This window comes from Oncorhynchus clarkii, chromosome 1 (genome assembly GCF_045791955.1).
Source record: "Oncorhynchus clarkii lewisi isolate Uvic-CL-2024 chromosome 1, UVic_Ocla_1.0, whole genome shotgun sequence".
Taxonomy (NCBI): Eukaryota; Metazoa; Chordata; class Actinopteri; order Salmoniformes; family Salmonidae; genus Oncorhynchus; species Oncorhynchus clarkii.
Window position 1 is genome coordinate 52,516,313 of NC_092147.1, and position 20,091 is coordinate 52,536,403.

Sequence of the window (20,091 nt, forward strand, 5' to 3'; positions counted from 1 at the left end):
GTGACATCGGGTGGTGTAGGTGTCCTGGAGGGCAGGTAGTTTGCCCCCGGTGATGCGTTGTGCAGACCTCACTACCCTCTGGAGAGCCTTACGGTTGTGGGCGGAGCAGTTGCCGTACCAGGCAGCGATACAGCCCGACAGGATGCTCTCGATTGTGCATCTGTAGAAGTTTGTGAGTGCTTTTGGTGACAAGCCGAATTTCTTCAGCCTCCTGAGGTTGAAGAGGCACTGCTGCGCCTTCTTCACAATGCTGTCTGTGTGGGTGGACCAATTCAGTTTGTCTGTGATGTGTACGCCGAGGAACTTAAAACTTACTACCCTCTCCACTACTGTTCCATCGATGTGGATAGGGGGGTGTTCCCTCTGCTGTTTCCTGAAGTCCACAATCATCTCCTTAGTTTTGTTGACGTTGAGTGTGAGGTTATTTTCCTGACACCACACTCCGAGGTCCCTCACCTCCTCCCTGTAGGCCGTCTCGTCGTTGTTGGTAATCAAGCCTACCACTGTTGTGTCGTCCGCAAACTTGATGATTGAGTTGGAGGCGTGGGTGGCCACGCAGTCGTGGGTGAACAGGGAGTACAGGAGAGGGCTCAGAACGCACCCTTGTGGGGCCCCAGTGTTGAGGATCAGCGGGGTGGAGATGTTGTTGCCTACCCTCACCACCTGGGGGCGGCCCGTCAGGAAGTCCAGTACCCAGTTGCACAGGGCGGGGTCGAGACCCAGGGTCTCGAGCTTGATGACGAGCTTGGAGGGCACTATGGTGTTAAATGCCGAGCTGTAGTCGATGAACAGCATTCTCACATAGGTATTACTCTTGTCCAGATGGGTTAGGGCAGTGTGCAGTGTGGTTGTGTCTGTGGACCTATTTGGGCGGTAAGCAAATTGGAGTGGGTCTAGGGTGTCAGGTAGGGTGGAGGTGATATGGTCCTTGACTAGTCTCTCAAAGCACTTCATGATGACGGAAGTGAGTGCTACGGGGAGGTAGTCGTTTAGCTCAGTTACCTTAACTTTCTTGGGAAAAGGAACAATGGTGGCCCTCTTGAAGCATGTGGGAACAACAGACTGGGATAGGGATTGATTGAATATGTCCGTAAACACACCAGCCAGCTGGTCTGCACATGCTCTGAGGGCGCGGCTGGGGATGCCGTCTGGGCCTGCAGCCTTGCGAGGGTTGACACGTTTAAATGTTTTCCTCACGTCGGCTGCAGTGAAGGACAGTCCGCATGTTTTAGTTGTGGGCCGTGTCAGTGGCACTGTATTGTCCTCAAAGCGGGCAAAAAAGTTATTTAGTCTGCCTGGGAGCAAGACATCCAGGTCCGTGACGGTGCTGGTTTTCTTTTTGTAATCCGTGATTGACTGTAGACCCTGCCACATACCTCTTGTGTCTGAGCCGTTGAATTGAGATTCTACTTTGTCTCTATACTGACGCTTAGCTTGTTTGATTGCCTTGCGGAGGGAATAGTTACACTGTTTGTATTCGGTCATGTTTCCGGTCACCTTGCCCTGATTAAAAGCAGTGGTTCGCGCTTTCAGTTTCACGCGAATGCTGCCATCAATCCACGGTTTCTGGTTTGGGAATGTTTTAATCGTTGCTATGGGAACGACATCTTCAACACACGTTCTAATGAACTCGCTCACCATATCAGCGTATTCGTCAATGTTGTTGTCTGACACAATACAAAACATATCCCAGTCCACGTGATGGAAGCAGTCTTGGAGTGTGGAATCAGATTGGTCGGACCAGCGTTGAACAGACCTCAGCGCGGGAGCTTCTTGTTTTAGTTTCTGTCTGTAGGCAGGGATCAACAAAATGGAGTAGTGGTCAGCTTTTCCGAAAGGAGAGCGGAAGTTAGAATAGCAATGATCCAAGGTTTTTCCAGCCCTGGTTGCGCAATCGATATGCTGATAAAATTTAGGGAGTCTTGTTTTCAGATTAGCCTTGTTAAAATCCCCAGCTACAATGAATGCAGCCTCCGGATATATGGATTCCAGTTTGCAAAGAGTCAAATAAAGTTTGTTCAAAGCCATCGTTGTGTCTGCTTGGGGGGGAATATATACGGCTGTGATTATAATCGAAGAGAATTCTCTTGGTAGATAATGCGGTCGACATTTGATTGTGAGGAATTCTAAATCAGGTGAACAGAAGGACTTGAGTTCCTGTATGTTGTTGTGGCCACACCACGTCACGTTAACCATGAAGCATACGCCCCCGCCCCTCTTCTTACCAGAAAAATGTTTGTTACTGTCGGCGCGATGCGTGGAGAAACCAGCTGGCTGCACCGACTCCGATAGCGTCTCTCCAGTGAGCCATGTCTCCGTGAAGCAAAGAACGTTACAGTCTCTGATGTCCCTCTGGAATGCTACCCTTGCTCGGCGTCATACTGTAGCTCTTATTGTAGGACTCTGAAACCACTGTGACATTAGTCACATTATCAGTCAACCTATTGACTGTCAACCTATTGTGTGTATTGACCATTAATATTGGACTGTGCAGCCTTACCTATAGAGTGTGAATTAAATGGTGTATAATCCTACTCTGGAACACCAACAGATTACAATTCCAAAGAGTTTACATAAATATTTGTCATAGCTCTTATTGCAGGACTTTGACTGTATGAAATCACCTCCCCAGTCAGTCTATTGCCTGTATTGGACAATCATATCAGACTGTACAGCCTTACATATGGAGTGTGTACCCATGGGATATCAGTCAACTCAGTGACACCCACAGAACACAACTATGTAGAGTCTACACCAATATTAGTGTTATAGCTCTTATTGCAGGACTCACTGTGAAATAAGACATTAGCTCACCCATCAACCCATTGTGCACCCATGTAATGGAAAATCATTTAGCCTTTAATGTTTAACCCATCTGCAATTAAAATACACAATATTCAGAAATGACAATATAAATAATGTTATAATCAGTATTTATATAAAAAATATATATATTACAGAGGGAAACAAAAAACAGAAATATGGGCGAAACTGATAAATGTTTTTAGAAGACAACCGAGTTCCTGGAAAATACACAAAGCATCAACATACATCCATGAACTATTTAAAATAAAATGTTGTTCAAGACCAGTCCTATCACACCTGATTCTACAACTCATGTTGAGCAGTTGATAAGTTAAAATGGTGTGGAAGAATGGTGATTGAACAAAAACCTGATCATCCTGTGGCTCTGAGAGCAGTGTTAGCCAACACTGACTCATAATGAATGAGCATATATTATTTAGGAAGAGACAAATAACATTTAAACACAAGAGCTTGAACAAGGATGCATGCGATTGGCAGTCCTACAACTTGGTTATTTGCGCAGAGATTCGAACCAATTGAGGAGGTCATGGGTTGTATGCTATGGGTTGTATGCTACGGGTGGCTATGTACAACATTATATTTCATGGATTTGATTGAAGCCTAAACTACTAGGCTACTGTGTCATATAGGCAAAATCATTTAGTTTTTTTGTTGTTTCCATTGCTGATTTACATGTGTAAAGGCCCAACCTTTAAAAGCATCAGTAGGGCAAACTGGCTAATTAGACAGGAATGTCAGTCTGTTAAGGTAAATTCGCACACAGTGGTGTAAAGTACTTAAGTAAAAATACTTGAAAATACTACTTAAGTAGTTTTCTGGGGTATCTGTACTTCAGTACTTATATTTTTGACAACTTTTACTACACTACATTCCTAAAGAAAATGACGTAACTTTTTAATCCATACATTTTCCCCTGACACCCAAAAGTACTCTTTACATTTTGAATTCTTAGCAGGACAGGAAATTGGTCCAATTCACACACTTATCAAGAGAACATCCCTGGTCATCCCTACTGCCTCTGATCTGGTGGACTCTAAACACAAATGCTTCTGAGTATTTGCTATCTATAAAAAAAGTACTTTTTTAATATAAGGAATTTTTTATTATTTACGCTTTCATGTTTTATACTTAAATATATTTACAACCAAATACTTTTAGACTTTTACTCAAGTAGTATTTCACTGGGTGACTTTCACTTGAGTCATTTTCTATTACGGTATATTTACTTTTACTCAAGTAAAACAATTGGGTATTTTTTTCACCACTGTTCACACACTGCAGACAGAAAGTATGGAGCGTAGCACAGTATTACAATGTTGTTTTTCATCACAAAAGGGGGTGTCCTTGTAATATGCTCCGGTATTCGAAGTACATTTGTACTACTTGAAAGTTGAGACCGGCTGTATCATTCCTTCCACAGCTGTGGGAGTATTTTCACTTCTTGGTTCCTTGAGCTGATCTATAAGCTATATAGGCTATTCATCAGCGACTGTTCTAACAGTAAACCAAACAACAAGAATCCACCCAAGAAGGTGTTTTGTTTAGAAGTAATAACTAAGGATTCCAAGCTATAGTGAAATGGTAGAACCTGCTGTAGCCAACTATTGTAGCTAGCCATTAGCTTTTTTCTCCATGACCAAATCAAATAAAATAGTATTTTTCACATGCGCCGAATACAACAGGTGAATTTCACAGTGAAATGCTTACTTACAAGCCCTTAACCAACAATGCAGTTTTAAGAAAAATACCTAAAGAAAAATAAGAAATAAAAGTAACAAATAATTAAAGAGCAGCAGTAGAGAGGTTATATACAGGGGGTACCGGTACAGAGTCAATGTGCGGGGGCACCGGTTAGTCGAGGTAATATATACATGTAGGTAGAGTTATTAAACATGATGATGTAATTATTTTTTAGCTAATATCGGAATGAATGAAATTGGGATAATGTTTTAGGTTAAACCGGCAAGTATATGAATATTTGCCAAGACATTTTTATTATAAATCTGATAATTTTACATAGAGAAGTGGTAAACTCAAACGGCTAGCTGGCTTGCTATGTTTTTAGCCAGGATAAAGCCATCTAGCCATTCTGCCAGCTAGCTACTACTAGCAAGGGAAGCCAACTCTTCCTTATTTTCACTAAATGAAATTACAAAAATAAAGGTTGCTATCGCACCGTTGTGAATGGGAGTGGGACCGGTGAGGATATCATGTTACCAAAAGGTGTTCGCTGCTCTAAAAACACCACTTCACCCACGTGCACACACGCATGTAGCCAGGCTGCCAGCTAGAACTGCTCTTCCTCCTGAAGAAGGAATGCCCGCTCAAAGACCTCTCCATCACGTTGACAACTCCACTGTGTCGTCCTTCCAGAGTGCAAAGAACCTTAGCGTGACCCTGGACAACACCCTGTCGTTCAATGCAAACATCAAAGCAGTGACCCGCTCCTGCAGGTTCATGCTCTACAACATCCGCAGAATATGACCCTACCGCACTTGTCCTCTCCCGTCTGGACTACTGAAACTCGCTGTTGGCTGGGCTCCTTGCTTGTGCCATCAAAGCCCTGCAGTTTATCCAGAATGCTGCAGCCCATCTATAAAGAACAAAAACAATAAAGCGAACAAACGAACCGTGAAGCTCAGAGTAGTGCTCACAGGCAACTATACCTAGACAAGATCCCACAAAGCACAATGGGGAAATGGCTACCTAAATATGATCCCCAATCAGAGACAACGATAAACAGCTGCCTCTGATTGGGAACCATACCGGGCCAACATAGAAATATAATTCCCCTAGATAACCCACCCTTGATCACATCCGACCTAAACAACATAGAGAAAAAACAGCTCTCTATGGTCAGGGCGTGACATCCAGTCGAAGCTCGCATCCACTGCAAGACCATGGTGCTTACCTACAGAGCAGCAAGAGGAATTGCCCCTCCCTAACCTTCAGGCTCAAACCCTACAACCCAACCCGAAGACTCCGTTCTGCCACCTCAGGTCTCTTGGCCCTACCACCCCTACGGGCAGCTCCTTCTCAGCCCAACCTCTTTCCTGTCCTGGCACCCCAATGGTGGAACCAGCTTCCCGCTGAACCTAGGATAGCAGAATCCCTGCCAATCTTAGGAAAACATCTGAAACCCTACCTCTTCAAACAGTATCTTAAATAATCCTCCACCTCACCTTGACCCCCCCTGTAGCTCTGACTCTATTGATAGCTACGTTATTGAGGGAAAATGTACTTTCTATGCCTGTGATATGTGGTTGTCCCACCTAGCTATCTTAAGATGAATGCACTGTAAGTCGCTCTGGACAAGAGCATCTGCTAAATTACTAAAATGTAAATGTAGATCCACAGAGTAAAGCTTGTAGTAACCTTTAGTGCTTCATCAAACGCCAAAACAGAGTTCTATAGCGTCTTTGTCTCGGCTGCGTCTTTTGTCAACGGGCACAATCACCTGTTGATGATCTTAATTTGGCACCATTAAGGCAAGCGCATGCAGTCAGTCAGTCGGTCGTTATTACCCTTGGATGATCGAGTGGAGGGAAGCCTTATGTGGAAGAAACATTTTATTTATAAATGGAAGCAAACCAAAAGTAGCCAAGAGCTAAAAATGTGGAGAAGTGTTGTCTTTTTGTGAAACGAACCATGTGCACTACACTGAACAAAAATATAAATGGAACATGCACAATTTCAAAGACTTTACTGAGTTACAAATCATATAAGGAAATCAGTCAATTGAAATAAATTCTAATCTATGGATTTCACATGACTGGGAATACAGATATGCATCTGTTGGTCACTGATACTTAAAAAAAGGTAGGGGCATGGATCAGAATATCAGTCAGTATCTGGTGTGACCACCATTTGCCTCATGCAGTGCGACATAACTCCTTTGCATAGAGTTTAAATGTTTTATTTCACCTTTATTTAACCAGGTAGGCCAGTTGAGAACAAGTTATCATTTACAACTGCGACCTGGCCAAGAGAAAGCAAAGCAGTGCGACACAAACAACAACAGAGTTACACATGGAATAAACAAACATACAGTCAATAACACAATAGAAAAGTCTATATACAATGTGTGCTAATGAGGTAAGATTAGGGAGGTAAGGCAATAAATAGGCCATAGTGGGGAAATAGTTACAATTTAGCAATTTAACACTGGAGTGATAGATGTGCAGAAGATGAAGGTGCAAGTAGATATACTGGGGTGCAAAGGAGCAAAAAATAAATACATTGTGGGGATGAGGTAGTTGGATGGGCTATTTACAGATGGGCTATATACAGGTACAATGGTCTGTAAGCTGCTCTTACAGCTGATGCTTAAAGTTAGTGAGGGAGATATGAGTCTCCAGCTTCAGTGATTTTTGCGATTTGTTCCAGTCATTGGCAGCAGAGAACTGGAAGGAAAGAGGAATGAGGAATTGGCTTTGGGGGTGACCAGTGAAATATACCTGCTGGAGCACGTGCTATGTGTGGGTGCTGCTATGGTGACCAGGGAGCTGAGATAAGGCAGGGCTTTACCAAGCAAAGACTTATAGATGAGCCTGTGGGTTTGGCGACGAATATGAAGCGAGGGCCAGCCAACAAGAGCATACAGATTGCAGTGGTGGGTAGTATATGGGGCTTTGGTGACAAAACGTATGGCACTGTGATAGACTGCATCCAATTTCCTGAGTAGAGTGTTGGAGGACATCGCTGAACTCAAGGATCGGTAGGATAGTCAGTTTTACGAAGGTATGTTTGGCAACATGAGTGAAGGATGCTTTGTTGCGAAATAGGAAGCCAATTCTAGATTTAATTTTGGATTGGAGATGCTTAATGTGAGTCTGGAAGGAGAGTTTACAGTCTAACCAGACACCTAGGTATGTGTAGTTGTCCACATATTCCAAGTCAGAACCGTCCAGAATAGTGATGCTAGGCGGGTGGGCAAGTACGGGCAGCGATCGGTTGAAGAGCATGCATTTAGTTTTATTTGCATTTAAGAGCAGTTGGAAGCCACAGAAGGAGAGTTGTAATGGCATTGAAGCTCGTCTGGAGGATAGTTAACACAGTGTTCAATGAAGGGCCAGAAGTATACAGATGGTGTCGTCTATACCATGACCCCATTGCCACCATGGGACACTCTGTTCACAACGTTGACATCAGCAAACCCCTCGCCCACACAACGCCATACACTGCCGTCTGCCTGGTATAGTTGAAACTGGGATTCGTCCGTCAAGAGCATACCTCTCCAGCACTCCAGTGGCCATCGAAGGTGAGCATTTGCCCACTGAATTCGGTTACAACACCGACCTGCAGTCAGGCCAAGACCATGGTGAGGACGACAAGCACGCAGATGAGTTTCCCTGGGATGGTTTCTGACCGTTTGTGCAGAAATTCTTTGGTTGTGCAAACCTCCCGTTTCATCAACATTCAATTCTCTGTCAACAGCTCTGGTGGACATTCCTGTATTCAGCATGCCAATTGCACACTCCCTCAAAACTTGATACATCTGTGGCATTGTGTTGTGTGACAAAACTGCACATTTAAAGTGGCCTAAAAAAAGATCCTCAGCACAAGGTGCACCTATGTAATGATCATGCTGTTTAATCAGCTTCTTGATATGCCACACCTGTCAGGTGGATGGATTATCTTGGCAAATGAGAATGTAAACAAATTTGAGAGAGGGATGTAAACACATTTGAGAGAAAAAAGATTTCTGTGCGTATGGAACATTTCTGGGATCTTTTATTTCAGCTCATGAAACATGTGACCTACACTTTACATGTGCATTTATATTTTTATTCCGTGTATTTACAGACACCAAGGCTGTACAGTACATATACTGTATGTATTACCCCAATGCAATTATGCAGTCATAAATCCACAGTTGGATTTGACATGTTTTACTGTTTATTGTCAAATTAATAAATTATTGTATTTATTTTGAAGTTAAATAGAAACACCATTTGTATCAGTTTAGATCAATGGGGGACTATTATTTTGAAGGCAAACGCCACTATTGTGGCCAAACCTTATTGTGGGTAGCTTCACACAGGTATCGTCAAGCCTACACGGAGTTAAATGATTGCAAACCAGAGAACAGGAATGCCTTTAGTCTTGATTCTAAAGCAAAGGTGGGTGGCTTTACTGGACAATTCTATCAGCAGCGATTCGTCACAGAAAAACGGCAAGCTGTTAAGGACTCTTTTCTTCAGCTCTCGATAAGATTTGACACATCAGCGATTTTCTCTCATGCATGAGCATTTTGATGGAAGATTACAAATAATTTATTATTCGACTACTAAAACAGGCCAGTCAAACGAAGAAAGAGTATAAAGCTTTCCATTTATATACGAGACAAATTTAAGTTTGGTAAAACACCAGGAACCTAGCAAAAACGTTACCGGTTTACCTTTATGAAAAGAGGAAAAGGAGAAAGGCGACCAAATTGAAGGATTAAGGTGTCAATCTCAAGAACGAGAGTGAAGAATGGCAGCCAGTTTGTCAGCAGAGGAAGAACAGGTAATTTTGAATAGAATGCCAAATATTTGCTCATTCCGTAGTAAGAATGCATAATGTGTCAAGTTGTTGCATTGCAGTTAGCCTACACCACTGCAAGTTATGCTCTTTAAACAGATCAATTGTTGCGAAGTCATCGTCACAGACAGGCATAACGAACACAAACATTGTATCCAACTACATTTGTCAACATTGTAGCCTACCTTGAAGATGCTTCTAACAGGAAATGTCAAAATATTACATTGATTTGTATTGGTAAAGAATTAAAAATGATCAGATGTAATGTTTTGACTTGAAAAACACCATGCAATTGTAATTTGATTTAATAATTTCCGCGAATGTAGACCCAAGTGTCTATCAAATGATATAGAATTATAAATGATCAGAATTAGGACAAGAATCTAAAAAGCTATGCTTTCTCCATTTGCATTGATGCATTTACTTAGCCCACACATCTCCCTTTACATACGACACAAACAACAATATGGCTAGTACAGATGTAGCTCTCAAACTCTAGGCGGCATTCTGCCTTCACCCTACAGTTTTCAGCCATTAGATTTGCCCATGACTCGCTGAAGGGAACTACAATCCCGACGCTGTTTTTGTGTTTAAAACGTCAATAATTATTGCTTGCGATACGGCTTTCAAACATATGGCCCATATCTTTCATCAACTAGAAATAATCCTTAAAAATATATATATACACGCACACACAGTGTAGCATCTTCGCACAGATCCATACAGCTATGCTTACACACAGATGTTTGGCGCACACTGGATAGCTTCAGTCTGTTTTCTGTAAACAAGCACTGTGACATGGAGATATGGTCTTGTGGGAACACTAACTATAACCCTATGACATGAAGTTGTCGGAACAGGCTTGTGGTAATGGCTGTAGCGGAATTAGTGGGACGTTATCAGCCATTCCATTAGCGCCGTTCCAGCCATTATGAGCCGTTCTCCCCTCAGCAGCCTCCGCTGATTATACCCAATCAAGGTGTGTATCAATTTAGCCTTTAAATTGTTTTTATTTTTAAATATTACTTCTCGCTGATATATGAAAGATAAAGTTCTTATGCTTCCAAAACAATACCACAAGTGAAACGTGTTAATGTTCAGATTGAGTGTAGGGGGGGCTCTTAACTCTCTTACAGAAGATGCCTTCATCCAATGACTCTTGTGTGTAATGTAATGGAACTGAGAGTCATGATCAAGGGCTAGTACAGTTGTTAATCACATGCCAAGCTGCTCTCACTGCCTCTTGTGTTTTTCCAACCAGGTCCTAAAAGGCAGGAAATTGATATTATATAATAATATATTGCTAGGGTGCTTATTGTCCATATGATGACAATGTATCCACAGCATAAAACATGAGTTGGTGGGCCTATTGTAGGTCTATTCATGCTATCCCCAACATACATGAACATGTGGGTTACACTCATTAAACTGGATAGATGGTTCCAAACACATAAAGAAGTCCAGTACCAAGAACTGTGGATATTTATGAGGGGGGTGAAGAGTAGTACCTCTTTCACATGAGTTTGAGAGGGATCAGCTTGTTTATTCTCTCTCTGTCTCCCTGACTGATTTTTCCAGCCTGGTGGTAATGATGGTCTTTACACTTTCCGGTCCCTAATACCCTTTCCCCATGGTTTATCTGGACAGCAGGCAGTGAGTCTTAGGGCTGATTTTATACACTATGGAGACGGAAGGTCCGTTTTATTTCACAAAAGGGGTAATACGGTTCCGCATTCAACATACTTTTGTGATACCTGAAAATTGAGATGCTGCGTATCATTCCTTGGAGATTTGAGGGGCAATATTGAGTGAGTTTTGCAACATAAATCCCGCCTTGTGTCTACATCATCCCTTCTGGTATAAACATGGAAGCAATGGACGTGCTTCTACTTTAATGCTACTGCTAATCTACTTGCAAGCTTATTTTTTTGTGTGTGCTTTTATTTCAATATTTGCTACGTGCAATTATACATCTACAATCCTTCGATGCAGTTGTATTTGGACAAGAACACAAAAGATAACAGCTAGGTAGATATCACCGATATCAAAGAAAATTGGAGAAAGATTTGGGACCGGTATGTTCATAATCTGAAAGAGATAAGGAGTGGGGCTGCTGCTGTCGGTGTGTCCCGTAAATTGTCCGACAACTGACTTGGCTTCGTGTTTACGTGAAACATCGTCAGACAGACACCTACAGTGCATTCGGAAAGTATTCAGATCCCTTGACTTTTTCCACATTTTGTTGTGTTACAGACTTATTCTAAAATTGATTAAATATAAAAATGTCCTCAATCTACAAACAATGGCCCATAATGACAAAGCAAAAAACAGGTTTCTAGAAATTTGTGCAAATGTATAAATTAAAAAACAGAACCTTATTTACATACACTACCGTTCAAACGTTTGGGATCACTTAGAAATGTCCTTGTTTTGGATTTTTTAAAATGTTTTGGTCCATTAAAATAACATAACATTTATCAGAAATACAGTGTAGACATTGTTAATGTTGTAAATGACTATTGTAGCTGGAAACGGCAGATTTTTATGGAATATCTATATATGCGTACAGAGGCCCATTGTCAGCAACCATTACTCCTGTGTTCCAAGTTGATCATTTTAAAAGGCTGATTGAACGTTAGAAAACCCTTTTGCAATTGTTAGCACAGCTGAAAACTGTTCTGATTTAAGAAGCAATAAATCTGTCCTTTAGACTAGTTTAGTATCTGGAGCATCAGCATTTGTGGGTTTGATTTACAGGCTCAAAATGTCCAGAAACAAAGTACTTCTGAAACTCGTCAGTCTATTCATGTTCTGTGAAATGAAGGCTATTCCATGTGAGAAATTGCCAAGAAACTGAAGATCTCGTACAACGCTGTGTACTACTCCCTTCACAGAACAGCGCAAACTGGCTCTACTCCGCTAGTCAGCACCTCTCCTAAACAGGTCAAGGGCTAGTACAGTTTATTTCGCCTCCAGAATCTCTAATGAACTTATCTTCTGTGGCGGTCCTCATGAGAGCCAGTTTCATCATAGCACATTATTGTTTTTGCGACTGCACTTGAAGAAACCGTATTGACTGACCTTCATGTCTTAAAGTAATGATGGACTGTCATTTCTCTTTTCTTATTTGAGCTGTTCTTGCCATAATATGGACTTGGTCTTTTACCAAATAGGGCTGTCTAAACCAAACCTTGCTCTGCAAGTACAAAGCGCAAGCTCTGTACAGATTGTTGGACGTCTATGAACACCCTGTCACACATCACTCCAACAAGCCATCACATTGAGGAGAAGTCCCACGTACTGAGAACATGGAGGGCAGGCACACAACAGAGAACCTAAAACTGCATTCATATCATTGTTGCTGAGTGGGTGGTGGACAACAGTAAGTTTAGTGCCATCTGGTAGGTAACCAGGACTGCGGTAGATTTAACTGCACTGCCCCCTAGCAGTCATACACAGGACCATATGAATTCATGTAATTTGATGAAATCAGTTAAAACGTTAAGATTATTATATATTTTTTTTACATTTGTCACATCCCTAGCATATATACTCAACAGAAATATAAACGCAACATGTAAAGTGTTGGTCCCATATTTCATGAGCTGAAAGATCCCAGAAGTGTCCCATATCCACACAGCTTATTTCTCTCAAATTATGTGCACACATTTGTCAAGATAATCTGTCCACGTGACAGGTGTGGCATATTAAGATGATTTAACAGCGTGATCATTACACAGGTGCACCTTGTCCTGGGGACAATAAAAGGCCACTCTCAAATGTGCAGGTTTGTCACACAACACAATGCCACAGATGTCTAGTTTTGAGGGAATGTGCAATTGACATGCTGACTGCATAAATTTCCACCAGAGCTGTTGACAGAGAATTTAATGTTAATTTCTCTACCGTAAACTGCCTCAGTCATTTTAGAGAATTTAGCAGTACTTCCAACCAGCCTCACAATTGCAGACCACGTGTAACCACACCAGCCCAGGACCTCCACATCTGGCTTCTTCACCTGTGGGATCGTCTGAGACCAGCCACCCAGACAGCTGAGGAGTATTTGTGTCTAATAAAGCCCTTATGTTGGGAAAAATCTCATTCTGATTGGCTGGGCCTGGCTCCCCAGTGGGGGGGCCTATGCCCACCCATGTCTGTGACCCTGCCCAGTTGTGAATTCCATAGATTAGGCCTAATGAATTTATATCAATCGACTGATTTCCTTAATAGCTGTAACTCAGTAAAATCATTGAAATTGTTACAAGTTGCTCTTATATTTTTGTTCAGTATAAGTTCTATATTGGTATAATTTTCACACAAGCATAATATGGCAATCTCAACGTGCTTCAAAAAATAAACAAGCAATACATTATCATGATTAGCCTCGCTATAGTTAGTTCCACCAATAGAGGCCAAGTCTTTGAATGCATACATCCTCCAAAGATGTAGAGGGACAGTTCTTGATCAGAAGAAGGTGGTCTGGGAGATGGTTAATGAAGAGTCTAGTGTTGATCATGTACAGGGCTACTCTGGGAACCAGCCAGAGTCATGTAGCTTCTGGACCTCTCCTCCTTCACTCTTTGTAGCACCCACTTGGGTGATGCCTCCGCAGCTCTGGGTGACAGAAAACTCATCACCCACAGTTGAGTAGTAGCTAGTCGTCCTCACTACGAGCCCTCTGCCTAAGCACTGCATTTTAACTGCATCTCCCATTCCTCTCATGCTTCATGTGACTCTTCAATTGGTGTTTTAAAAATATCAGGAACCAGTAGCCAGGTGAAACAAAAAAAAAGTGGTACAGTGTGCAGATGCATAATTTAAAAAAAAAAAAGTATTGCCAGCTAGGCAAGCCAAAGAAAGTTGACCTGCCAGTTCATCTACAGATCTGTGGGTCAAAGCCACCATAAATATACAATTAAACTCTATGTTATCAAAAACAAAAAAGCTGATCATATTTTTTTTTTATATCGTCTCACGTGAAGATATATGGGCTTGGTGTCTGGGTCTCCAGCAAGCACTTAGGTAGCGGCAACTGGCCTGCAATGAGTTGGAGGTGAACTTGCCTCGCAAGAAGATTCCCTCATCTCCCTCCTGACCAAATGCGCCCACGTCAATCATGGTGAAGCGGTTCCTTGCGTTGCAAGGAACTGACTGCCATCAGGACCATTGAGAAAAAGCCGTTGTAGTACTCGATTGCCCGAGTTTACCGGAGCTCATATCCAAATATGTTTTCCGACAGCTCCTGCACAAAACTGATCATTCCATTGGCCCCAAAATTTCTGCCCATTTTACAGCAATTGCAATTCAAAAAGAGACGTTTGCTTCTGTGGCTTAAACGTAGTGTCATAAAGCATGTAACACCATACTAGGCTGACGTGTAGCTAGCTAGTATTTGTAAACTGGCATTACACCGGATCGGAAGTTCAACGTTCGATTTCGGCCCATTTTGACGCAGAGGAATAAGCAACAAAATCCTGTGTTCTCTCATACGAGATGTGAGGGGAAGCTACTGAAGCAAGTCGTCAAATCTGGCCGCCAACGTCCAAAAGTATTGAAAATGTCTTTCCTCGACAATGCTTCACATAGGTTGGACAAGAGACCTGTATTCTCCATTGTCCTCTCATGTAGTTTTCAGTGGACAAACGTCATTTTCTCCCTCATTTTTATTCCTACTGAGTAGTAAGAGCATTTCAAGCTCTTCCAATTTGTAGAGATGTGTTTGCTTCTGTAGCTAGTTAAATCCTAGTAGCATCAAAAATCATAGAACACCATACTAGCCATACTTGTAGCTAGCTAGTATTAGTAAACAAAGGGCATATAGCACACCGGATCCGGAATTTAAAATGTTGTCACTAGCTACAATCAAGCGCTTTAGACCCTCTTGCTTGGTAAGCTACTCGGGAACCCCAAGCCCCCTAGTGGATATATACTACCCAGACTTCCTCTCTGGGTGGAACACACTGATGAATAGGATCTCTGGGTGGAACACACTGATGAATGGGACCAAAGTGTGCGGTGCTAAAAAACATCTGACTCCGCCCATGCGCACTCACGCAATCAGCGGAGTGAAGTGTGTAGAGACTCTTATCTGGGCATTTCCTCTGCAGGCCCAGCCATGGTGGAGGGCTGGAGGCTTGTAGGCTGGGTTATTAGCTCCTCAGCTTGGCTGGGTCCGGTTGTAGCAGGGGGCCTCTGGGGAACTGTGCTAGTATGGTGGAACTTCACTTTCAGGCAGCTGTTAAAAGCATTTCGACTGGACTGGAGTGATACTGCCATTGTGGGGTTAATTTGTGTGTTGGGGGAGGGGCAGGTAGTTGTCTCCCAGGAACTGTTACAGGAAGAAAAAGTGGGGGATAGAAAGAAAGAATGCAACATGACACTTCCTGTTTAGTATCAACTCGTGCCAAATGGGACTGACTGAACATAATAGGATGCACTTTCCACATGTGGCTAATGTCGAGAGAAGTGGATCAGCAATAATCATGATCATGTTACGTATGAATCACCCTTAAGTATAACAATTTTATCAGCTCAAACATTTAGCAAGACTATAAGGCCTGGCTTGATTCTTTTAGATTCTGGCCTGAATGTCTTATGCTGTCAATGTAATGTTTAAAAAAAAACTTTCTTAGACAATGTAGAATGAAGATGCTTATGTTTTAAGAGCCAATCATTCAAAAAAATTCAACGACAGACTAGAACCGTGCACTCGTTTCATAGCCTATATCTGTACTATGCGATTCTGGCCATTGCTGTGCACTTTTTTGTTATGTGTGCAATACTTGCATCACATCGTGTCCTAGCTTGGGGTTTTTAATTGAATGAACAGGTCAGTCTTCTGGGTGATATGAGTCTTCTCAAGACCACATTGCTTTGAAATGGAACTCTTTAGAGGAGTCGCATATCTTTAGAGAGCTAGGGTGCCAAAATATTCAATCATATTCGAAGCATGTTTCTGGGATAAGTACAAGGTTTGTGTTTTTTTTCTTCCTAAGCCTGTTGACACTATTTTTGTCACAGGTCATGGTCACGTGGTAATGGAGTCACACTCCCACTAAATATAAATGGACATATATTTTTTGCAAACAGGGCCAAGTCTTAATGTGATATATAGTGCTTTCAGAAAGTATTCACACCCCTTGACTTGTTCCACAATTTGTTGTTATATATTTTTTCACTGGCCTACACAAAGTGTAATATTTTTGTATATATATTTTTTTACAAATGAATTGCAAATGAAAAGCTGAAATGTCTTGAGTCAGGTATTCAACCCTTTTATGGCAAGCCTACAGTGGCAAGAATAAGTATGTGATCCCTTTGGAATGACCTGGATTTCTGTATAAATTAGTCATAAAATGTGATCTGATCTTCATCTTAGTCACAACAATAGACAAACTAATAACACACAAATTAATGTAATGTTCTTGTCTATATTGAATACATAATTTAAACATTCACAGTGTAGGTTGGAAAAAGTACAGTGCCTTGCGAAAGTATTCGGCCCCCTTGAATTTTGCGACCTTTTGCCACATTTCAGGCTTCAAACATAAAGATATAAAACTTTTTTTTTTTGAAGAATCAACAACAAGTGGGACACAATCATGAAGTGGAACGACGTTTATTGGATATTTCAAACTTTTTTAACAAATCAAAAACTGAAAAATTGGGCGTGCAAAATTATTCAGCCCCTTTACTTTCAGTGCAGCAAACTCTCTCCAGAAGTTCAGTGAGGATCTCTGAATGATCCAATGTTGACCTAAATGACTAATGATGATAAATACAATCCACCTGTGTGTAATCAAGTCTCCGTATAAATGCACCTGCACTGTGATAGTCTCAGAGGTCTGTCAAAAGCGCAGAGAGCATCATGAAGAACAAGGAACACACCAGGCAGGTCCGAGATACTGTTGTGAAGAAGTTTAAAGCCGGATTTGGATACAAAAAGATTTCCCAAGCTTTAAACATCCCAAGGAGCACTGTGCAAGCGATAATATTGAAATGGAAGGAGTATCAGACCACTGCAAATCTACCAAGACCTGGCCGTCCCTCTAAACTTTCAGCTCATACAAGGAGAAGACTGATCAGAGATGCAGCCAAGAGGCCCATGATCACTCTGGATGAACTGCAGAGATCTACAGCTGAGGTGGGAGACTCTGTCCATAGGACAACAATCAGTCGTATATTGCACAAATTTGGCCTTTATGGAAGAGTGGCAAGAAGAAAGCCATTTCTTAAAGATATCCATAAAAAGTGTTGTTTAAAGTTTGCCACAAGCCACCTGGGAGACACACCAAACATGTGGAAGAAGGTGCTATGGTCAGATGAAACCAAAATGGAACTTTTTGGCAACAATGCAAAACGTTATGTTTGGCGTAAAAGCAACACAGCACATCACCCTGAACACACCATCCCCACTGTCAAACATGGTGGTGGCAGCATCATGGTTTGGGCCTGCTTTTCTTCAGCAGGGACAGGGAAGATGGTTAAAATTGATGGGAAGATGGATGGAGCCAAATACAGGACCATTCTGGAAGAAAACCTGATGGAGTCTGCAAAAGACCTGAGACTGGGACAGAGATTTGTCTTCCAACAAGACAATGATCCAAAACATAAAGCAAAATCTACAATGGAATGGTTCAAAAATAAACATATCCAGGTGTTAGAATGGCCAAGTCAAAGTCCAGACCTGAATCCAATCGAGAATCTGTGGAAAGAACTGAAAACTGCTGTTCACAAATGCTCTCCATCCAACCTCACTGAGCTCGAGCTGTTTTGCAAGGAGGAATGGGAAAAAATGTCAGTCTCTCGATGTGCAAAACTGATAGAGACATACCCCAAGCGACTTACAGCTGTAATCGCAGCAAAAGGTGGCGCTACAAAGTATTAACTTAAGGGGGCTAAATAATTTTGCATGCCCAATTTTTCAGTTTTTGATTTGTTAAAAAAGTTTGAAATATCCAATAAATGTCGTTCCACTTCATGATTGTGTCCCACTTGTTGTTGATTCTTCACAAAAAAATACAGTTTTATATCTTTATGTTTGAAGCCTGAAATGTGGCAAAAGGTCGCAAAGTTCAAGGGGGCCGAATACTTTCGCAAGGCACTGTATGTGAACCCCCTAGAACCCCATCAGATTCAACCACAAAGACTTTTCCTAAAGCTAATTGGAGTCAGGAGTCTGCTAAGCTTGACTCCAATCAATGAGATGAGATTGGAGATGTTGGTTAGAGCTGCCCTGCTCTATATGAAAGTTTTGAGTTTCCTATTCACAAGAAGCATTACCTGATGTGAAACATGCCTCGAACAAAATAGATCTCAGAAGACCTAAGATTAAGAATTGTTGACTTGTATAAAACTGTAAAGCGTTACAAAAGTAACTCTAAAAGCCTTGATGTTCATCGGTCCACGGTAAGACACATTGTCTATAAATGGAGAAAGTTCTGCACTGTTGCTATTCTCCCTAGGAGTGGCCGTCCTGCAAAGATGATCGCAAGAGCACAGTGCGGAATGCTCAATGAGGTTAAGAAGAATCCTAGTGTCAGCTAAAGACTTACAGAAATCTCTGGGACATACGAACATCTCTGTTGACGAGTCTACGATATGTAAAACACTAAACAAGAATTGTGTTCATGGGAGGACACCGTGGAAGAAGCCGCTGCTATAAATATATTCTGTGGACAGATGAAACTACAGTGGAGTTGTTTGGAAGGAACACACAACACTATGTGCGGAGAAAAAAAGGCACAGCACACCAACATCAAAAACCAAAACCTCATCCCAACTGTAAAGTATGGTGAAGGGAGCATCATGGCTTGAGGCTGCTTTGCTGCCTCAGGGCCTGGACAGCTTGCTATCATCGACGGAAAAATGAATTCCTAAGTTTATCAAGACATTTTGCAGGAGAATGTTAGGCTACCTGTCCGCCAATTGAAGCTCAACAGAAGTTGGGTGATGCGACAGGACAGCGACCCAAAACAGAAGTAAATTAACAACAGAATGGCTTCAACAGAAGAAAAATACACCTTCTGGAGTGGACCAGTCAGAGTCCCGACCTCAACCCAATTTAAAATGCTGTGGCATGACCTTGAGAGTGATTCACACCAGACATCCTAAGAATATTGCTGAACTGAAACAGTTTTGTAAACATGGTCCAAAACTACTCCTGACCGTTGTGCAGGTCTGATCCGCAACTACAGAAAACATTTGGTTGAGTTTATTGCTGCCAAAGGAGGGTAAACCAATTGTTAAATCCAAGGGTTCACATTCTCTTTCCACCCTACACTGTGAATGTTTACACAGTGTGTTCAATAAAGACATGAAAATGTATAATTGTGTGTTATTAGTTTAAGCAGACTGTGTCTATTTTTGTGACTTAGGTGAAGATCAGATCAAATTTTATGGCCAATTTTTAATGCAGAAATCCAGGTAATTCCTGGATTCATGTAATTTTTCTTGTCACTGTATATACGTTTAGAACTACAAATTTACTGAACAAGTCGCATAATAAGTTGCATGGACTCACTCTTTGTGCAATAATAGTGTTTAACTTTATTTTTAAATTACTACTTCATCTCTGTACCCCACACATATACAATTATCTGTAAGGTCCCTCAGTCGAGCAGTGAATGTCATACACAGATTCAACCACAAAGACCAGGGAGGTTTTCCAATGCCTCGCGAAGAAGGGCACCTGTTGGTAGAGGGGTGAATTTAAAAAGCATGGTGTATATAAAGCATATA

At 41.7% G+C, this 20,091-nt stretch overlaps 1 protein-coding gene across 2 annotated transcripts in view; it reads left to right on the forward strand.

Annotated features, from left to right (window-relative positions):
• Positions 1–8,973: 8,973 nt before the first annotated feature.
• Positions 8,974–20,091, forward strand: part of LOC139408808 (tyrosine-protein phosphatase non-receptor type 9-like) — a 58,554-nt gene continuing 47,436 nt past the window's right edge. For both annotated transcript variants that reach the window (XM_071153155.1, XM_071153164.1), the window contains exon 1: positions 8,974–9,336. In XM_071153155.1, the coding sequence (XP_071009256.1) occupies positions 9,304–9,336 (33 nt within the window). In that variant the 5' untranslated portion in view covers positions 8,974–9,303. The remainder of the gene's footprint in view (positions 9,337–20,091) is intronic.